The sequence below is a fragment of the Marmota monax genome, unplaced genomic scaffold, assembly GCF_021218885.2.
Source record: "Marmota monax isolate L192 unplaced genomic scaffold, Marmota_monax_Labrador192_F-V1.1 WCK01_AAM20220418_F8-fsc00076, whole genome shotgun sequence".
Classification (NCBI taxonomy): domain Eukaryota; kingdom Metazoa; phylum Chordata; class Mammalia; order Rodentia; family Sciuridae; genus Marmota; species Marmota monax.
The window spans coordinates 742319-763287 of record NW_026692843.1 but is presented as its reverse complement, the minus strand read 5'-3'; the positions used below and the strand labels follow the sequence as shown (position 1 = coordinate 763287).

Sequence of the window (20969 nt, the reverse complement as noted above, 5' to 3'; positions counted from 1 at the left end):
GCATCTTAGATATTCCTACCATAAATAGTAGTGTTTTGGGAAAATTGGGTCAGAGCAAAAATCTTATTGTGGCAACCCATTCCCACCCCTGAACATTCTCACGCCACGTTGCGTGAACCGTCTGGGCATTTGACTGAGACCTGGTTCCTCCTGGGTCACCATGGAAGGAAGGCAGCTGCCTCCCAAGGTGGCATTTAGGTGTCTGCATCTTCACCTGGCACTGCTGTTTGTTGTGTGCCACACAGGGACTGAGGACACTGCAGGAAGGACAGAGAAGCAGGGGCTTAGGGGAGTGCAGGAAGGACACGTGTGGCCATCTGGGAAGGCGCCACAGTCCCTGGCAGCAGCTCTGGGAAGGCAGGATCTTCAGGCTCCCTCCCTCCTTTCTTCTCTTCACTAAATGCCTACTGTCACCTGCCACATGCCAACCCCTGTCCCAGGCCCTGGGGACACATCAGTGAACAGAACATGCTTTCTGGTTGGGGACAGATAATACAAATGGGCACACAGCATTTCATTGGTGGGAAGGGCCCTGGAGCACAATAAGCCAGGGGAGAGGGGACGAAATGTGGGCAGGAGGAAGCTGCCAGAAGCAAGGGCCCCAGGGGAGGCCTCCCTGAGCAGGCGACTTTTGAGCAGACACATTTGGATCTGGTGAATGGGTGTGCCTCTGGGCTGGAGGGGGCAGAATCCCACAGAATTGGCCTGAACCTGGGTGCCAGTGCTCTGATCACACCTGGGGCCAGGTCTGGCTGGGACCTGGGATGCCACTGCACCAGCCTGGGCTCCTGGATCTGGAAATGGCCCCAGCAGGCCTCCAGGGATCTGAAGGGGCAGGTGTAAGGATGACCTTAGCCTCAGCAACTCCATTTTATATAAACCTGCAGTCCCACCAGGCAGCAGCCTACAGAGCACTCCACTATGTCAATCAGGCATAGCCTGATAAAGACAAACCACTTTCCACAACCCTGATAAGAGTTAGGGTGAAGTCACATGTCATTTGCCTTCACCCTGATAAGAATCAGAGGTGTAAGATCAGGGCAGAAATCACTAAACCATATGTCCTGACTCTATAATGTAAGACAACACTGAGAACCCTGGTAACAGCTCATAGGGACCCAAAGGACAGTCAGAAGCCCCCAAAATTTAGTATAAATGATGGAGCAAATGGATCCACATTCAGCCAGCCGACACTGATGCCCACATGCTGGAGAGCCTGATGAGGACCTGGACTGACATCCCATCTTTTCTCATCATCTGCCTGACCCTCTGTATCATCCTCACCACTCTCAAACTCTACAGCAGCCTCTTGACCCTGGTGAGAACAGCAACTTCTCCTTACAACCGCCTCTTCAACCGGCCGTCAACTCCACAGCAGGAAAAGCCTCTATCAGTTCCTGACCTGGTCTGAGTGAGTGTGCATCTGCTGGACTTAAGGCCTAAGGCTTGAGACTCTAGTTTAGCCTTCAGAGAGAATGTCTGTAATGAGTCTGTCAGGATTAAGTGTGTTTGCAGTGCTTAGAGTTAACTTAGAATTGTTTGCTTTGAATTGATTATGTCTATTGCAGTGCCCAGCATTAAGGATTGTCATTTTCTTGATTCAGACCCTATTGAGTTAATTGTATTGAGTGATTTTAGTGAATGAAACATTGATGAGGACAGAAGTGCGTGGACATTATTTATTTCTCCCGTCGACTGCATAAGTTGTACCTTTGCCCATCGCCACGGCAGGTTCTAGCATTCTCTCTGATACTGAAAATGAAATGCTGATTTTAATAGGATGTTGAAGAACTAACAATGTTGTCATCTTAGATATTGTGCTAACTCAGGGAGAACACTTTATTGCCTAAGCTGTGGGGAGGGCTGACTTTAACAGGCACATTCCCAGAGTAAGGGAGCCTGAGGCCGCACCACCCCGAGACTGATTCCCCACAGACGTCGGCACAGGACCTCACCTTGCTCAGCTCATGGCCCCTTTTGAAAAAAGGGGACAATAATATCGTATCTTCCTGAGGCAGGAAGGGAACCCTCAGGAAGGGGACCTCTTCAGGGTCCTTTTTCATGACACTGTGAAATGTTGTAATGAGACACAGGTTAAGAGAAAGAAAAAAAGGAAATGCGGGTTGAAGTCCATCAATAGGTGAAAATTTACTTCGTAACTTTTATTTGTTAGCAGGATCAAAATAATACATGTTCGCTAAAGAAAAACTGTCTGAAGTATATAAAAATTTACCAAACAGCCAGGCACGGTGGTGTACGTCTGTAATCCAAGCAGCTAGGGAGGTCGAGGGAGGAGGATTGCTGGTTCAAAGCCAGCCTCAGCAAATTAGTGAGGCCCCGAGCAACTCAAAAAGACCTTGTCTATAAATAAAATATAAAAAAGGATTGGGGATGTGGCTCAGTGGTTAAGCACCCCTGGGGGTTCAATCGCCAGTACCAGAAAAAAAAATATACTGAAGAAAATAAAGCCAGTACTCCCAAGATATGTGTTAATAGTGCACCTCCTCTACAGCTGTTTTTTGAGGCATGCACATGCTTCCTTCATTGTTGTTAACTATCTCATCCCCAATTTTGAGTTCGCACACTTCATAGGGTGGTGTGGTTGTGTATATCACTTTCTGCTTTTTTTTTTAGCTTTTCGTTATGTCACAAGTTTCCAGTTTAAAATTATATGATTTGATTCTGAAAATCAGGGTGTCCCCCTCTCCTCCTCTTGTTGGCTGTCATCCCTGTTTCCAACAGGTGGCTAAATTAGATGCGATTTAAAACAAGAGTTTGTCAGCAAATTGTTTTCAAATTGCTCATGGCATCTTCTGTCTGCCCCGGGCCCTGGACTGCAGATTCCTGCTCATCTCCTTCTCCTTCTACCTTCTCCAGTCTCTGCTGGGGCCAGTGGCTCCAGGAAGAGGTTGCATTACGTGCTGATGAAGGGTGGAGGAAGGGTCAGTGGAGGAGAAGCCTCCCGCAAAGTGATAAGAATGAACAGGAAACCCCTAGTTTCTGATTTACCGTATACAGAAACAATCAGTTCTTTCATTGGAGTAAAATGCAGTTGGTTGCATTATGTTAATTTTATAGAAATCAAGATTTCCTGTTCTTCATAAATGTGCAAAAGAAAATATTAGTTTCGTGGGTTCCTATTTCAGGCCAAAGCCCCATTGATCCCACTAGGTTTGTGCCCAACTTGCAAAATTTCGCTCGTCATTTGGGAAGTTAGGTCAGGAAGAGGACAGAGTGGGGTCTCGTTACAGGGCTCCGCCAACCCAGCCGCTAGCCCACGTCCTAGGCCTGCCTGCATGACGAGGGAGATGTCAACTCTGTCTCTGGGCCAGCTGTATAAAGGATGGCTCTATACCTACTTTTTTTTCAATAACAAATTAGCAATTTTAATTCTCTGGTGATAAAAAGATGAACTTGGATGGCTTGCTCTTAAAAAACAAAGCAAAACCAAAAAAACTCATTTTTAAAATAACAACAACAAAACCCTTTCTATCCTTAAACAAGAAAAATCTAGCGTATGTGGCAGCCATTATGAAGTCAAACAACAACAAATGCTGGCGAGGATGTGGGGAAAAGGGTACACTTGTACATTGCTGGTGGGACTGCAAATTGGTGCAGCCAATTTGGAAAGCAGTATGGAGATTTCTTGGAAAGCTGGGAATGGAACCACCATTTGACCCAGCTATTCCCCTTCTCGGTCTATTCCCTAAAGACCTAAAAAGAGCATGCTACAGGGACACTGCTACATCGATGTTCATAGCAGCACAATTCACAATAGCAAGACTGTGGAACCAACCTAGATGCCCTTCAGTAGACGAATGGATAAAAAAAAATGTGGCATTTATACACAATGGAGTATTACTCTGCATTAAAAAATGACAAAATCATAGAATTTGCAGGGAAATGGATGGCATTAGAGCAGATTATGCTAAGTGAAGCTAGCCAATCCCTGAAAAACAAATGCCAAATGTCTTCTTTGATATAAGGAGAGTAACTAAGAACAGAGTAGGGAGGAAGAGCATGAGAAGAAGATTAACATTAAACAGGGATGAGAGGTGGGAGGGAAAGGGAGAGAGAAGGGAAATTGTATGGAAATGGAAGGAGACCCTCAGGGTTATACAAAATTACATACAAGAGGAAATGAGGGGAAAGGGGAAAATAATACAAGGGGGAGAAATGAATGACAGTAGAGGGGGTAGAGAGAGAAGAGGGGAGGGGAGGGGAGGGGAGGGGGGATAGTAGAGGATAGGAAAGGCAGCAGAATACAACAGACACTAGTATGGCAATATGTAAATCAATGGATGTGTAACTGATGTAATTCTGCAATCTGTATACGGGGTAAAAATGGGAGCTCATAACCCACTTGAATCAAAGTGTGAAATATGATATATCAAGAACTATGTAATGTTTTGAACAACCAACAATAAAAATTTAAAAAAAAATAAATAAAACATAAAAAAAAGAAAAAAGAAAAATCTAGCGTATGTGGTTTTAAGCCGTGGAGAGTCAGGGGTGTTTTTAGTATTTATGTTTTTCCTCAAGGATCCACACAACCTCTGACTCACTGTGGCTTTCACGTTGCTGGGGATGGGTACATTTTTCAGTATTCTTTCTTTGCCCTGCTTTCTCCTGAGGGGCACTTCCGGCCTCGTCCTCACCTGCGTCTTGAGCTGCTGCATCGCAGTTAGTTGTCATCTCCTCCTGTGAAGTCACTCTGGTCCTGGGCAGCCATAAGTCAGGGAGCAGTGGCACAGAGCCCCAGCAGAAGCATGCAACTCTCAAGAGTAACTGAGGAGAGACCCGGGAAGGCGGGCTGCCCACTGCCCAAACACTCCTGTGTCCTCCTGAGCGTGCCCGATGACACACTCCTCAGTTTATGGCGCCTGGCCCATGGGAGAAGAGGGCCCAGGATTATCTGGGGATGCTCTATTGCACAGACCAATGCTTCACTTGTGAAATATCATCCAGCCCAGAAAGAAATCTCCCTGTGGAACTCACAGGCTCACCAACCACTGATGATTTGACTCTGGAATATTTCACGAGCTCCAAAATGTTTCAAAATGCTTCAGAACTGGATTTAGGAGAAAGTTATCATTTTTAAACACAGTTCACCCAAAATCAGGGGCTCTCTAGGCCGTGGTTGACAACCTTGGCTGCAAGATGGGATCATCCGGGGACCTCTGCAATACCCTGACACCTGGTCCCAATCCCGTGGTTCCGATTGAACCAGTGCAGGTTGTCACGTGAGCATCTGGATCTGAAAACAGTCTCCCCCACACCCCTTGCCAGGGAAATCCAGGGCAACCCAAACTGAGCAGCCTGCCTCTGGGTCCTCTCTCCCTTCTCTTTCATTCCTTCAAGTGTTCCCTCTTTGAGCCCTGGTGTCTTTTTGCTTCATCTTCTTCAGGCTCTTCTGCTCCTGTGAAGACTTCATGCCACTTATGTCACAGGGCCCAGTAGACACTGGCATGTATCTTATCCAAGATCAGAAATGTCTTTATGGACTGTTGATTTAGGCACATTCTTCTTGAAGGATGTTGATGACATTCTCATTTTCTAGGGCTGCGGTGACCATGTACCACCAAACTGGGTGACTTAAATGCAGAAATTCATTGTCTCAAAGTTCCACAGGAGAGAAGTCAGAGATTCAGTTGTCAGAAAGTTGGTTCCCTCTGAGGTCAGGGAGAAAGGACCTGTTCCTGCCTCTCCCCCAGATTCTGGTGATGTGTTGGGTCTCTCTGGCCTTCCCCAACAGGCTGAAGTATCACCTCTACGTCCCCTTTCATCTGTACTTGGTGGTGTGTATGTGTGTGTGTGTGTGTGTGTGTGTGTGTGTCTGCCTTCAGATTTCTGCTTTGTTTACTTATTCATTTTTTGGTGCTGGGATTGAGCCCAGGGCCTTGTGCACATTTGGCATGCCCTGTGCACTGAGCTACACCCAGCCTCCAAATGTTCTCCTTTTATAAAGGCACTCACTTGTCATGTCACCCTCATGACCTAACTTTAGTCACCTTCTGAGGTCCCAGGAGTTAGGGCTTCCTCACCACCAGTGATCATGACATAAACATGCTCGACTACCACGGGCAGGAGCACCACGGGAAGGTTCCTCTTCACTGACAAGGCTGCATGCGTGATTGCAAACAGGAAGACCCCGGTTCCAAAGTGAAGCCATCAGGGGCAAAACGGAGAACTCCTGGGTCACCGTGTGCAGGCTCCTCGTCCCTGTTCCCACCGTCTCATGCCCACATCTCTCCCAAGGGGGGTTGGGCCTCTGCAGGATCATTAGGATCATCTCGCCCACTTCAGCGTTGACACGTGTCTCTTGACATGTCTCTTGACACGTCACTCTTCTCAACAGTCCCGTTCTGTTCTTGTCGTTTATGCCCCACCACTAAACAGTTTCCTGGTTAAATGTTTCCATTATCTCGTCACTGCATTGGGTGTGTGGGAACAGTGCCCAGGGCATGGATCTGCTGCTGGTGGCCGTGGTAGAGGCTGCCACAGGGAACCACAATGGTGACAGCAGCTGAGGAGGCTGCAGGTTCACGGACCACAGCCTCACCTGTGGGACTGTGGGTGGGAGGCACGGCCAAGTGGCAGACGGTGAGCCCAGTGGCCACCAGTCGCTCTTTTTGTTTTGACCTCCCCTATTAGAATAGTTAGCAATGGACTGCCTGTCAAAGCGTGGGCCAATCCATGCAAGAATTCAGTGGGCCATTTCAAAATTCTTAGCGGCGACCATTCCGGATCTTCCCAGGGCTCTATTTCAAGGCACAGCTGAAAGGTCATGAATGTGTACTCTCCTTGGGGTTAGATCCCAAATAAGATATACTCCCTCGCTCTCATCCTGTGTCCTGAGGAGAGACCTCGCCAATCAAGGTTTTAAGATAAGATGGTTTCATGTTTGTGTAGTGTAACTCACACCATCTTTCTATGCATGCTTGATTAGATTTAGCCTTCTTGAAAAATGTGACTCCTTCCTTGGGCAAGCCCCTTGTGGGGTAAGGAGTCAGGGATGGGATTCAGAGAGAGACCAGTTCTTAGCACCATCTCCACCTGAGACAGTGAGAATCGGATTCTTACAGACAACTCTTAGGCCCTGCCTCCATTTATGGAAAAGGCCAGGATCTCAGGTGGGAAGTTTCAAAACCTGGGAAGGCAAGCAGGGGTACTTCCAGAGGATATGTCCCATTTCCAGGCAGAAAGAAGGGGATAATGGAGGCATACCCTGTGTTTTGTGAAATATATAGAAGGCTGCATCCCAAGATGATGGTGATTCCTGGCAAAGTGTCCTGAAAGGGTGAAGGTGAATCAGGATTGACACTTGCCCTCAGGGGGTGTATTCAACCAGTACAGATCGCTGGAGTTGTCCCATTATGAAAGGGTGAGTCCTTGAGCACCCCTTCTTGACCCCAGGAGCCCCAAATCTCTCCAACATAAAGCAGAGGCACAGCATTCCTGTGGCCAGAGCCCCATGCCTTGCCTTGCATCTGCTCCAATATTTCTAAGGTCCTCTGCCTATCATGAGGGGTCATCAAAACTGTTAATCTGGTTTGTTTTGGAAGCAGATATCTTCTAAGAACTTCAATCTATATTATTTTACATATATATATATATATATATATATATATATATATATAAATTGTTAATATGCTCATTGGATATTAGCTATTACTATTGTCGATTGTGATGGTGTTCCTTACTTTGGACCAAACCTGTCATTTAAGGGTGGTGACAATTGGACCTGCTCAATTCTGGTCTGTTGATATTTTCTTCTGTGAATTCCCTCAGCTTCATATTCAGTTTCAATCTCCTTATCAGGCTGATTTGCATCTTTCAGTCCCCACACCATTTCCTGCGAAATCTGACCTCAGATTATACTGATATTGGTGGGTGTTTTGTTTTGCTTTTTCTAATTTAAATAGCATGACCTTGGGTGTCTTTGTCTGCAAAACTAGACTTCCTGCAAGAGAATTAATAAGTGGGCTGCCTCCCCTGGCCCTGACAGGGGGTCCTCCTGGGAGGGGTCCTGGCTTCAATGCAGGCTCAGCGGTGCTGGGTGCTGCCCTTCACCCAGGTCCCTGGTAGTGGCAGCTTCTGTAGGTCCTTCTCTCCCATCTTCACCCCAACACCTTTTCCAGGTCAACACGGGGCTGTCCTGGGGCTCAGAGTTGCCCATGCACAGTCCTCTTCCCCTGTACGGTCCCTCCTCTTTGCACTGCGAGGGGGTCAGGGGACTTGTTGGCATTTGAGCAGCTTCTCTCCCCATCGTTGGATTCTGGTACAGCTTCCCCATCATTTCTTCCCACCGCATCTCAGTCACCTGCTCTCTTGGTCTGGCTCAGGCTCCCACTGATTGGGAGCAACAGATTTGGGACTTGATCCCAGGAGTTCCTTCCCTGGGAGGATAGTCTTCTTCTCAAAAATGAAAAATCCTGGAATCTTTCTCTTCCTTCCTCCTCTGTTGTGCCTCATTTGTGAGGATTATTCTTGGGGTGTCCAACAGTCCCCCCCACACACCCCACTCCCCCACCCCACTCCCTGGCTCTGAGCAGGCTCCTTGGAGATGGTCAGGTTGTCACACTGGCAGTGTGGGTTTTCCACCACTAGGTGGCACAGTGCCTAGAGAACAGATAAGATGGTTTGTTTCCTTATTTGTACTTTAAATTAATAGCTTTATTATTATTTTTCAAGCTAGTTTGAGTGTTTGGTTTGGTTTATAAAACAGATGATCTTTTATTTTCACTTTCTGGAGTGCAATATTGTAATTAGACACTAGAGAGAAATATTATAGGTCTTAAGAATTAAAAGAAGGGTGTATTCTAAAGCATAGTATCAAGTCGTAGCAGAATGAAAAAAAAAGTCTACATCTCAAGTGTTTCTGTGGTGATTTATGCTGAATCTCTCTCTCTCTGGCTGATTTTTATAGTCCAGCCTGATTTGATGAGCTGGTTCTAAATTGCTTTACACTGCTTGTGTTTTAAAGTTTATTCAAACATCAAGCATTAAAAAGTCTACTTGGAGTTGTGAAAACTCTTTCTAAAGGATTTGCAGAATCAGACCAACTAAATCGCAGAGTGAACAGTCTTCTTAATTTTTATCAATGGTGAGATGTCTCCCAAAAGTGGGCCATGATTTTTAGCATACTGACTGCACATGAAAACCTGGACAAAAACATGCACATTAAATATTTTGAGTCTGGCTATAAATTGACAGAGTCAGATGAAGTCACTGTGTATTTTCCCTAGGTACTTAAAAAAAAACCTTGTATGGCTTTAATTTGCTTAAGATCAATGTCTTTCAAATTATAAGTGACCTTTTCAATATCTTTGGAAGAAATTCGTTAAACTTTACAAAACAAAAACATTTGTCCGATTTGTGAACGTTTATGGAACACCACCTCTGCATATATCTTGGCATATAAAGAGCAACATTCTTTTCTATTTTCTTATCTTTTAAAATAGATGAATATTTCTCCCTAGTAACCGTTGCATCAGGACATAGTACAGAGATGTATATATCCTTGGAAAAGTTTGCAAAAAATAAACCATAAATGTTAACTTTCTAAAGCAGAGGAATGTCCTGGTAATGGTGTGGTAATGTGGTGGCTTGAACATCTTAAGTATGTTTCTTTTGATTTTTTTTCATGTTTAGTCATCATATTAGTTGCCTAGGATGGGGTTATCTTAAAGCCACGGTCTATATTTACAGGTATAATTACTTTTCTTTTCTTTTGCAATTGTATCCCCACTCCTCTCAAGGAAACCTTATTTATATACAGTGAATTGAAGCAAGAGACCACATTCCTAAATGATTCCTGGGAAAAAGCCAGAAAATCTTGATTTAAGGTCAGGGTTAAGGCATACTTAACAAACAGGTAGAGAATTTCCCATAGGAATTGCCCATATTCAGCCTGAAAGGACCGTGCTCTAAACTTAACACATCTTGGAATGCAAAAGTGGAAAAAGGAAGAAAAGACAGACTATGAAACTATAGAAGAGGAAACACTACAACATCAAGTACAATCTAACATTTAACACCAACATATGTTGATTTTAAACTCATGATTATTAAAATGAAGATGGAGAATGGTTTGCAATTTATTTATTTTAAATATTTATTTTGTTTTAGTTTTCGGCGGACACAACATCTTTGTTTTGTATGTGGTGTTGAGGATCGAACCCGGGCCGCATGCCTCCACAGGCAGAATGAACCATCAGGTAAGACACCTACCTGGCGAAGTCCATGGGATGTACCTGCCAAGATGGCCAGTTCCTTTCTTCTACATGTAGTAACTGATAGGGGACAGAGCTGAATGGGATGTTCAGTGGGACAACGGCACCATAAGACCAGAGTGGAGCCTGGACCCTGCTAACCCTACCCTTCCTCAGGTGCCCTCCACGTCATGGTTGGTGGGGTGGGAGTCACAGCCTACAGTTCCGACCTGGCATGGCCTTAGGAAGGAGGGTCTTCTCTCCTATTTTATCTGTGTCCGTATTTCATAATGACCGACAGCAGGAAGGAGACTTCCAAATACAGTCAGGCTGCCCATCCCCTGTCTCCTGGCTTGTCTGGTTGTGGTGGGACCAGCAGAATCATGGTCGAACCTGCCTGGCGCCATCTTCACGCCAGGCTAATACAGGAAGTTGTTATTTCAAGATAAGGGAAACCGCAGTTGACTCCCTTCCCCGTGATCTGGTGGAGTCTGGGAGCTGCTTTAGCCTATGGAGGGTTGGGCCCCTGCCAACGGAACCGAAGGCACCTGGGCTCAGGCACCTTGCAGCTACAGGCTCAGGCAGTGCTTCCAGCTTCCCAGGAAGGGGGCAGGTTCATGAGCATGGACCTAGAAGGGGCCTGCTGTGACAGAGGACAGAGGGATAACAAAATAGCCAACTCACTCTGCAGCAGGAAGCTAAGGAAGAAAGGGGTCATTTTAAAACAACCACAAAGACTTGAAAGCACAGAAGATAGACTGACGGCTGCCTGGGGATCAGCCGTAGAAGGACAAACGGGATCTCTGGGGATGACAGAAAAGTTCTAAACTGAATTGTGGCCAGCGGCACATCTTCGGAAATGTACCTAAATCACTGAATCACGCACTTAAAAGGAGTGGAACTATGGCATGTAAAGTGCCCCTCAGTGTGGCCCAATAGGCTCCAGTCTTCACCGCCTCTTCTTCTGGCCTCCTCCCCACCACATCCCACATGCCCTCTCCTTCTGCTAACCAAACTGCTTTCAGCTCCCAAACACAGCCGCCCATGCGCTCTCTCTCCCTTCGCTGCTTCCTCAGGAAGGAGTCCCATCCTCCCTGTCCTCCTCCTTAATGAATTGGTGCATTTGTCACGTCCTCTGCAGTGCAACTGAAAAGGGCCCAGATGCCACAGGGGGGCTTCGCCAGCTGTGAGTGGGCTGTGAGTGAAGCCCTCTTTCCTGGGGTGCACCTTCCCTTGGAGGGGCTCGCTGACCACTGTTCCTCCCAGGTGGGATCCTGGTCTTGGAGACGCTGTCCACCCTTCCTCCCTTCCCGCTTTTGTGGAATCCAGATGTCACTTCATGGCCAAGATCAGACTAGAACCGTGCAGGGAGGTGGCACCATCAAGGAGGAGCATTGGTCCACAGGTCCAGCAGCTCACTTCTGATTGTGCCCTGCGCTGGGGCCCTCCATGTGGTGCCTGTCTCTTGACTTTGCCCCCAGCCTGCCCCACGTGGCAGGTTCCACCTTTCCCTCACCCCCAGGGCCTTGAAAGGATGGCAGAACCCTTCTGACTAGATAAAGGGATTAAGGCACAGAGTGGAAACAGTCCTCTCACCTGTTAGCACAAAGCTCTTTTCCGTCTTCCCTTTTCCTGCCTGAAGACTGGCCCCACCCCTCAGGCCTCCAGGAAGGCCACGTCCTCCTATGGGGGTGTGATGACCTCATCTGAACAGTCCAACCAGGCAACCAGAGCAGAACCAGCTCCAGGGGTGCAGGATGGCAGGAGCCCACCCCTCCCATCACCTCTGGGTGGCAGAAGCGAGTCTTGCTACCCATGGCCCTGAGCTCCTGGCTCACTTTGTAGTGCTCTCTAAGCCTTTTTTTTTTCCATTCCACAAATATGTCCTGAGTAACCTCTGTGTGCCAGAACCATGCTGGGGGAAGGGGAAATAGAACAATCAAGAGCAATCAAGTTCCTGGCCTCTTGGAACTTCCATTCAAATGGGAGGAGTGAGACCACGATAGACAAGATCCTAGAGATTTCTCTAAGACAGCTGCTCTCCACTGGGCTGCCCAGCAGAAAGCCGTGGGGAGCAGCCAGATGTTCCAATGCCCAGCCACATCCCACTCATCAGGCCAGAACCTCCAGGTGTTTCTCGGGCATCAGCATTTATAAAACTCCTGAGAACCATGGTCTGCTGAACCTACAGATAAAGGGGACTGATTGTATTCATAGAGATCAGAAATCTGTTCCTAAAATAGGAATAACCCAGTAAACTCATCAATGGCTCCAGGAACCTATGGCAAGTCCAGTCTACCAGGTCCTAGGGGTGGATGAGTTCAACTGTGGAGCTGGGATGTTTTAGATAAATAAAAGTTAAGAGTTCATCCAAGGGTCCAGTCAGAGAGTGCCTTGCCAGAAGCAAGACTGGTCCAAGACAAATCCTGCCTAGTTTGTCAGGTCAAACACAAGAGCATTGTCAAGAGTGCGCCCACATGAGATGGGAGTTCAGCAAGACTTTCTCAGAGAACAATAGTGGACTCCATTGTTCAGACAATTGGAGTCACACAATGAATACAGGGAGACTAGTGTTCTCCCCACTCCAGGGCCCTCAACAGGTCTTGACTGATCATTTCTCACTTAGCTTTCTCAATCAATTACCTTCCTAACACAGGCCACATTATGGTCCTAGTTTATTATATGAAACCAAGACTTTGTAATATAAATGACTGTAGGGATGATAAAGTGGCAAGTGGCAAGAGGTAGGATGCCACTCGGCTTTCTGTCACTGTGACAAAATACCTGAGAAAACAAACTGCAGGGAGGAAAGATTTATTTTGGATCATGATTTCAGAGGTTGGGTCCCTAATTGCTTGGTCCTTTCCCTTTGAGCTTGAGGTGAGGCAGAGCATCATGGTGGGGAGATTGTAGCAGAGCAAAGCTGCTCATCTCATGGTGGCCTGGAAGCAGGGAGGGAGGAAGGAGCTGGGGACAAAATAAACCCTCCAAAGGCATGGTCCCCTCAGCTGCTTTCTCCAGCTAATCCCCCCTCCTCAAGTCTCCGACAGCACCATCCACTGGGGATCAAGCCTTCAACCCACCAGCCACTGGAAAGTCATTCCAAATCCAAATTATCTGAAAGAGAGCCAATAGTGTGCATCTCTTTCCAGCCCCACATTCCCTGACTTCACATTGGCAGCTACAGTCAGCCATGGTGGGAGTGTTTACGCCAAGGAAAGTGGTAACTGCTCCACAGCAGGGCTTTACTATACCCCTTCACCAGCCCAGAGACAGGTATCAAAGATACTCAGGACACCCAGAAAAACTTGGATTTTCAATAAAAATCAGTAATTCCTTATGATAAGCAAATGGAACAGCTGAAATTCAAATTTGCTGGATGACCTGCATTTTGCTTTGCAAATCCAGCAACCTCAGTTGACGTGTACCACACAGCCATGCTCCTAACCACTAAACTCTTTGTCATGAACACTTACTCAGAATGTACCAGAGAAGTCAACCAATGCATTAGGATCTTAAATTCAGGCATCTAGAGACCTATTTGGTGATCCTACTGAAAATGTGCATCCGTTGGCCTTACCTGAAGGTTAGTGTCTGGCATATTATTTCTTCAAATCCAGGGACCCAAGCTCATCCGTACTTCAGAAAAGCATCTCTCAGGCTCTGGGGATGGATCATAAATGCAACACAGACAACCAAAGCAGGGCTCTCACAGTCTGTTCTCAGACAGGCGTCAACCAAGGTATTGACTGGGGCAGCTTTCTTGAAAGGAGAGTGTGGGGCCAGACAAAGGTTTCCAACTAACCAGTCAGGAAAGGGCTGGAGGAGATCCCCATTCCTGACCCTCATGCCTGTTAAAATCAGCTGGCCCTCCACAGGGACAGACTCTGTCTTAGAGGGACAGCGCTCATCAGAATGGCTGGCAAGAACCCAGCAGAAATTCTGGTGGAGGAAAAGAAGGAGTGCATGTGTGCAGCAATATCAATATGGACTAGATCCTGAAGTGTGATTATTTCTCTTCCAGACCTTTAACTTCCCCAGATAATAACCTGCCCCTGCAGAGAGACAGAACCACATCAGACGTGGCTTCTGACACCTCCGTGTAGGAATGAACTCTCCCAGAGGTCTCCAGGTGAGTGGCCTCCTCTGCTCCGGTGTCCCACCCTTCTGGGTTGGCCTACCTAAAGAAGCTCCCCGAAGGGCACAGCTGACCCCGGTTCTAGGTAACTTTTGGAGTGACCCTGCCTGAGCCTGCATCTCCTCAACTCTATAACACAAGGACGTGGGTGAGGAAGCTCAGTGCCAGGACACTTTGATTGCCAGGAAGGAAAGAGAGAGGAGACTTGGGCTCGTAAACCAGACGATAGAGGCACACTGGACAAAGCAGGATCGAATCCCAGCCAAGGCCCTCTGCTGGGTGACCCCACAACTGTCCACGTTGAGGTCACCCATCTTCTGATCCCTCACAAGTATCAGCCTAGAGGATTCCCCATGGCAGATTCCTGTCCCAAATTCCTAAGCATGAGATTCATGGGGAGAGTGTGGGGGGATTCGTGAAAGTTCTTGGGAGGGTCTGGGAGTCAGCATTTCTTGGGAGATGCTGCTGCCGCTGGCCCAGGGACATATTTTGCCTGGCACTTCTTATCCAGTGCTCCCGCCCATAGAGTCACAGCTTGGTTTTTCTTGGACCAGACAACCATGGGCCTCCTGGGAACTTGTTAGAGGGACATATTTTTAGGTCCCACCCCAGACCTACAGAATTAGACCCTTCATTTGCACAAGACTCCTGGGAGATTTATACGCACATTAACATTCCAGAATCACTGGCCTGGAAGATGCTTCCTGGAGTGTGATCTGTCCAGAACCAGACCTCGCTTTTGTAGAAGAAGGTCAATATGGACTAGAACCTGAAATTTGATTAAGTTTCTCTTCCAGACCTTTAGCTTCCCTTTAAGTTTTGCTAGAGTGCGGAGCTGGAGTGTACCCCAAAGGCCCACGTTGAGGCGAAGGCGGGGTCACCGCCGTGGTACTCCTGGGAGGGGTGGAGCCTTGAGGGGGTGGAGCCTGGTGGAAGGACCTTAGGTGACTGCGGGTGTGCCCTTGAAGGGGTACTGGGCCCCAGCACCTTCCTGCCTTCTCTTTTTTGCTTTCTGACTACCACGAGGCCAACCAGCCTCCTCCACCATGTGCTCCTGACCTGAATCACTGTGCCACCGCAGACCCTAAGCAACAGAGCCAAATGACCGTGGCCTGAAACCTCTGAAACCATGAGCCAAAAAGACCTGCCCTCTTTAAAGTTGTTCTTCTCAGGTCTTTTGTCACAGTGCGGGCGTCTTGGTTAGTAATGGACCACACGGTCCAGCAGGGGGAGCCAGAGCCCGGGGGTGGCGGCAGGGCAGCTGTGGGCAGCGCGGGGAAGCCCTGTCTGCTGTCCCCTTTTTCTATTAAATGTGTATGACTTGTTCACACATAAACACACACTTCTTGACGGTCATGATAAAAATAAGTTGGAAAACATACTTAAATAAGGTGGAAAATTAAATAAGGATAGGAAATTAAGAAAATTCAAAAGAAAAGATTTTAGAGTAACGTAGGAGTATCGTTTTATGAATGTGCGTGTTTTTGTGGAATTTGGGGAAGTGTCTTTCCTACATGGGGTAGGGCAGAAGCCACCTCTTAAACCACACGTGGAAAGCATCACTCATAAGGGGAAAGGTTGATAAATTAGACTGGCAGATGACCGCTGGGCTCTTCTTCATCCCTGGGAACCGAGCAGCCAGATGACCTCCTAGCCACCTTGCCATTCTCCTCCCTGGGCACCAGCATGCCAGGATGCAGTAAGGTGTGCCCGTTTCCCCCCAGGGGGCACTTGATGCCTGAAACACAGACCTCACAATAGCTCCCAGGTGGCGGTTATGATGCTATAGGTGCTGGCAATGTCCCTGGGTTCCCATTAAACTATCATGGAGACAAACCCCAGGCGTTAACACCTCCCATCCTCACTTGTTAGAGGATCCTTGAAGAATGGGAGATCAGCTGTCAGAGGATGGGAAAACAGAGGACTGGACATCAGGGGCCCAAGAAAAGAAGACTTCAGAGGAGACGCATAAGAGGAACGGAAAGTCAGTCAGAATCCTTAGTGCCCCCTATTCCTTCCCAGAGAGTTGCCAGGAGCACCCGCATTGTCAGGAGGACCCATGTTCCACATCGCCCTCAGGGTGAGTACTCCCAGCCCCTTCACAGGGGTCTCAGCCTGGCTGATGGAGAGTGGCCCTCTGTGGGGTTTCCCACTCTGAGAGGGAAAACTGGAAGGTCACTCTGCAGGGCTCTAATGCACCCACCTCTCTGCCTTCCAGGATATGGAGCAAATCCTACAAATTAGACCCACGCATCGCCTTTGGGAAATACTCCCCTATGGAAAATGAGATCCTAGTAAGTGTCCTGAAGTCCACACAGAGAGGGGCCCTCAGAAGCCAGCGGTTGGGATTGGGGGACCCCATGGTTCAGTAGAGAGTTCTCCCACAGTGTGCTTGACCTGGTGGAGTCCACAGGTGGGTTTGGATTCCGCACTCACCCAGCCAAGTACCCTCTTATTTAAAAATCCCAGTGAGGAATGTGACCGTGAGTGGTAAGGGCTACGAGGACTGATGCTTCTTGACCTCTCGCCCCCCCAATGGTCGCGTTCATGTACGTCTCCTCTGGAGGCCTCCCACCCGCTCTGTGGATTCTGAATTCCTAGGAGCTAAGAGCAGAGTCAGGATGGAACCTGGCTTGTCCTTCACTCTTCAGGGGCTCCGGCGCTTTCCGAGTGCAGGGAGAACAAGCCCGGGTGCCCTCTGTGGGGGCTGCCTGCCCTCTGCCCAGAGATTTTACCAGCCCCCTTTCGTTTTCAGCGTCTAGGTGGCATCCACACTATGGCAGCCAGAAGGCTTTTGGCTTTTAAAAAAGAGGAAGAACACAAGATGCTGAGGGAGCTACAGTTGCAGTCCCCAGACTACATACAGGTCGCGCACTGTAAGAAACACACCTCTGGCAACGTGTGCGCACCCCTGGAAAGAGTGTGGACGGCAAAGGTGATCGTACCCTCTGAGGAGTTTAAAATGCCCCAGCGGGAGAAGGTCAACATCAGCAAGCACATAGAGCGGATGCAGCTGGCTCGAGCCCTCAGCAGCAAGCACCTCTTACCCTACATGGAAAGGTTCCGGGGCTCCATGTTTCCATCCGGAGGAGGCCTGGGCCCCCTGGCAAAAGATAAGGCCTGGAAAAAGGGGGACAGCTATGACAGTTATTACCATGACAATATCAAGGAGCAAAACCCCACAAAGAGACACGAAATAAAAATGAACGTTACTTTCAAGTCAGAAGAACCCAAGAAATGCATAGCCTGCCATCGACATGACCGTCAGCCTTTCCTCACCATAAGAAAACTGGAACGATGCATCGCGGGCCAAACGAACCGAAACCGCCTGAGCTTAGCTGAATTCCCGGGAGACCTAATGCTCATGACCCAGGATTTTCTATCCCAGGGAACCCACCCTGCAAAGTGACCAAGACCTCAGAGACCCCAAGGAGCACACACACAGCACTGCTCCCTGTCCGTAATAAAGTTTTATTTATTCCCTAGGGTGACCACGTGTCCTGGTCCTTATTTCTCCTGCACACTGGGCCCCAGGCTCCCTCTCACCTGGCCTTTTTTCAGGGCCTTGGCTTCCCCTGCCCCATCTCCAGGGGATCCTAGTAAGACCTAGTTGTTGGGACTTCCCGGTTTTTAGCAACCCGGGTCCCTTAGCTCCCACCTCACTAGCAGCCCGGCTCAGCTGTCTGCCACCTCTTTCTCCTCTGGGGCCTGTATCAATGACCTATTTCTGTAAAACAAATTGATCCAAAGTTTGGTGGCTTCAAACAACAACCTTTAAATTAGCTTATCATCTTATTGGTCAACACAGTAGGCTGGGCTCAGCTGGGTTCCTTCTGAGTCTGCAGTCAACTGCAGGCTAGTTACATGGCTGTCCATCTGGCAGCTGAAAAATGATCAGCTAGGTCAGTGGAGGCATCGGGGCCACACAACTCCTACCTCCAGCGGCCTAGCTCAGGTTGATCACAGTCCATTTGGGGGTCCAGAGGGTAAGTGGAAGTTTGCAAGACCTCTTGAGCTGAGGCACAGAACTGGTACACCATCACTTTTGCCACATTCTGATGGCCAAATTAAGATGACCAGCCCAGGTGCAAGGATAGGTAAGTGGGCTTTGTCTTGATAGGTGGCCATATTACAAAGGCCATATTCAAAAGGGAGGCAGGCACAGTTAGGATCATTATTGCAATCAATCTACCCCAGACTCCCTTCTACCAGGACCAGCCTGTAATCCAGAGGCAGAAAAGAACAGTGTAAAGGGAGGAGCCCCCTAAAAGTTAGAGGTCTTACGGCCTAGGCACACAGCTTTTGCCTTGGAAGGCAGAGCCAGCTCATTCCATCCTCACCTCTTTGCTATCCTCCTCTTCACTGCAGCCAGGTGACCCACACTCTCGACTTGTGCTCTTATTTTCACAGATGTTTGGCCATCAATAGAGAGGGCACCTCAGAGAAGGGCTGACCCTTTCAGGTCTGCTATGAGATATGAAAATGGATTCTTAAGGGAGACAAGAAGGGGAAGGCAAAAGTTGGCTAGCCACTTCCCTGTACACTGTGTGTTACACACACGCACACACACACACACACAGTGCCATGGGACCCTGATCATTGTGCAGTTCCTGAGACAGCTCTCTGCTTCTCACCAATGATGCAGTGAGCCACGCTCACAAGTAGCCACCAGTTCAGTCTGCCGCGACCTGCACACCATCTACAAAGGATCTCGAGTAGGGGCGACCAGAGATGGAAAAAGACACAGAGATAGAAAACACAGAGACATTGTCAAGTAAAGCTGGGGCCAGGTGGGGCACTGCACTCTGATGGAGGAACAGTGACCCAGGAAGTTAACTACAGAGCATCGTAAATGTTGAGGCTTGTGAGTTATCAAGAGGCTTCTTTGTGCACTAAATAGTTACAGAGCCACAGACGTTTTTGCAGCTACCCTGCGACACCCAGGAAGCCCATTGTACTGGAAAGTCTGGTAACTGTTGGGTCAGAGCCAGGGTCAAGGCTGTCCACAGCCTCGTCTTTGGGCAAGGAATGTTTCCCAGGCCTGGCTGTTGGCGACCCTGCAGGATCAGCTGACGACTGGGGCTCACCCACTAGCCACTGTCGGTGAGAAAGTTGTGTCTAGCACTGCCTTCATTAGGAGGTGAAAGCCGCACTCCACTTTCCTTCCAGTGATCAAGACGGAAGACAGCTGGCCACTGTCCATGACCTGTTTGGAACTGTTCCAAATGGTGGGCTGTCCCCGACATCAGGCCATTTTCCATATCCTGAGCTATTCAGTGAGAAACTGAAGTGCCCAGTGAACCCAGTGCCCAGTGAACCCTGGACTGTGCAGTGGAACCTGGGGGACAGCCAGAACCTGGACCTCACAGGTTCTGACCTCACAGGTTCCAGCCAGAACCTGGACCTTCAGCCCGCCATGTACCTTCTGGGTCAGTTCTGAGTACCAGGCATATATACGAGGTGCAGCATTTTGGGGGCATCTGGAACAAATGAGGATTTTTTTTTTTCTGAAAGACAAAAAGCTGATGCTGAGTCTCAGCTGCACAGTGGGTTCTTGAGGAGCATGACACAGTCACTTATCATCTTCATCCGAAGCGCAAAAGGATCCCTCAGTCAATTCTGTCCTCAGCAACTCCTCACAGAGCTGGGAAAACACTGAGCTTGTTCCCAGGGACTGACGGCTCCCTCCAGGCAGAGGAAGAGCCACGCTCAGCTGACTCTCATTTCTCAGAAGAGCAACAGGGGCCGCGGCTGGTAAAGCACTGGAACGATTCCTTCCATGGCTACAATGGCCAAGACGATGATTCTTGGGAATGTAGTTTTCAAGATCATTCTGATTCAAGAACCAGTATCAACCAAAGGAATGGGCCAGATTTTCCAGAGGCAATGTTAGAAATTTTCAGTATTGCTCTAACTTCCTAAATATGAATAAAATCGTGAGTATCAAATCATCATCTGAAAACTCAAACTGGTTTGAGAACACTAGAGACAAACTGGATCCTAAAATTTGCTTAGCGTCAGCTATACCATGTAGTAGGACGTTCTTTGAATGAGACATGGGATCAGAACTAATTCTGCTGCCAACCTGTTGTATGTGAAAGCGCGGGGCGGTGGGGGAGCTCTCTGTGACTCAACTCCCCTGTCTGTGAAAGGAGTACACTAAACTAGAACCACGGCTTGCTTCGATGATTCTTTAATTTGCTGTTCTCGATGGAGTTGGTGGTTGACTAAATCCTTGCCCACGCCCCACCATCTACCCAGTGTGGGCACTTATGACCTGAGTGAGTACTGAGCTACAGGACAGGCACTTGGTGCTGGTGTACACAGGTTTTCACCAAGTCAAATTCTCTTGAGATCCTGAAACCACTTATGAGAATAAACCTACCCCTTTGGAAAAAGAAGGAAAGTCAAGTGTTGCCCCACTGGCTGTAGTCAAAAACTAACTTGTTGACTAATGTAATGCTAATTATAGTAAACGTGATTACCTGGAGCCATCCAGAAATAAATCACAGTTACCCTATGTGTGTATATGTGGGCCTGCTTTTAGGAAGTATATATGAAAATAAAATTAGGTCCAGATTTGAATTTTTAAAGGCTCTAGAAAATGCCCTATAGTA

At 48.1% G+C, this 20969-nt stretch overlaps 1 protein-coding gene across 1 annotated transcript; it reads left to right on the top strand.

Moving 5' to 3' along the window:
* Positions 1-16238: 16238 nt before the first annotated feature.
* CUNH10orf120 (chromosome unknown C10orf120 homolog) lies at positions 16239-17761 on the top strand. The gene is made up of 3 exons (XM_046448763.1): positions 16239-16432; positions 16571-16646; positions 17108-17761. The coding sequence occupies exons 1-3, from the start codon at positions 16239-16241 to the stop codon at positions 17759-17761; spliced, it is 924 nt and encodes a 307-aa protein (XP_046304719.1).
* The last annotated feature ends 3208 nt before the right edge of the window (positions 17762-20969 follow it).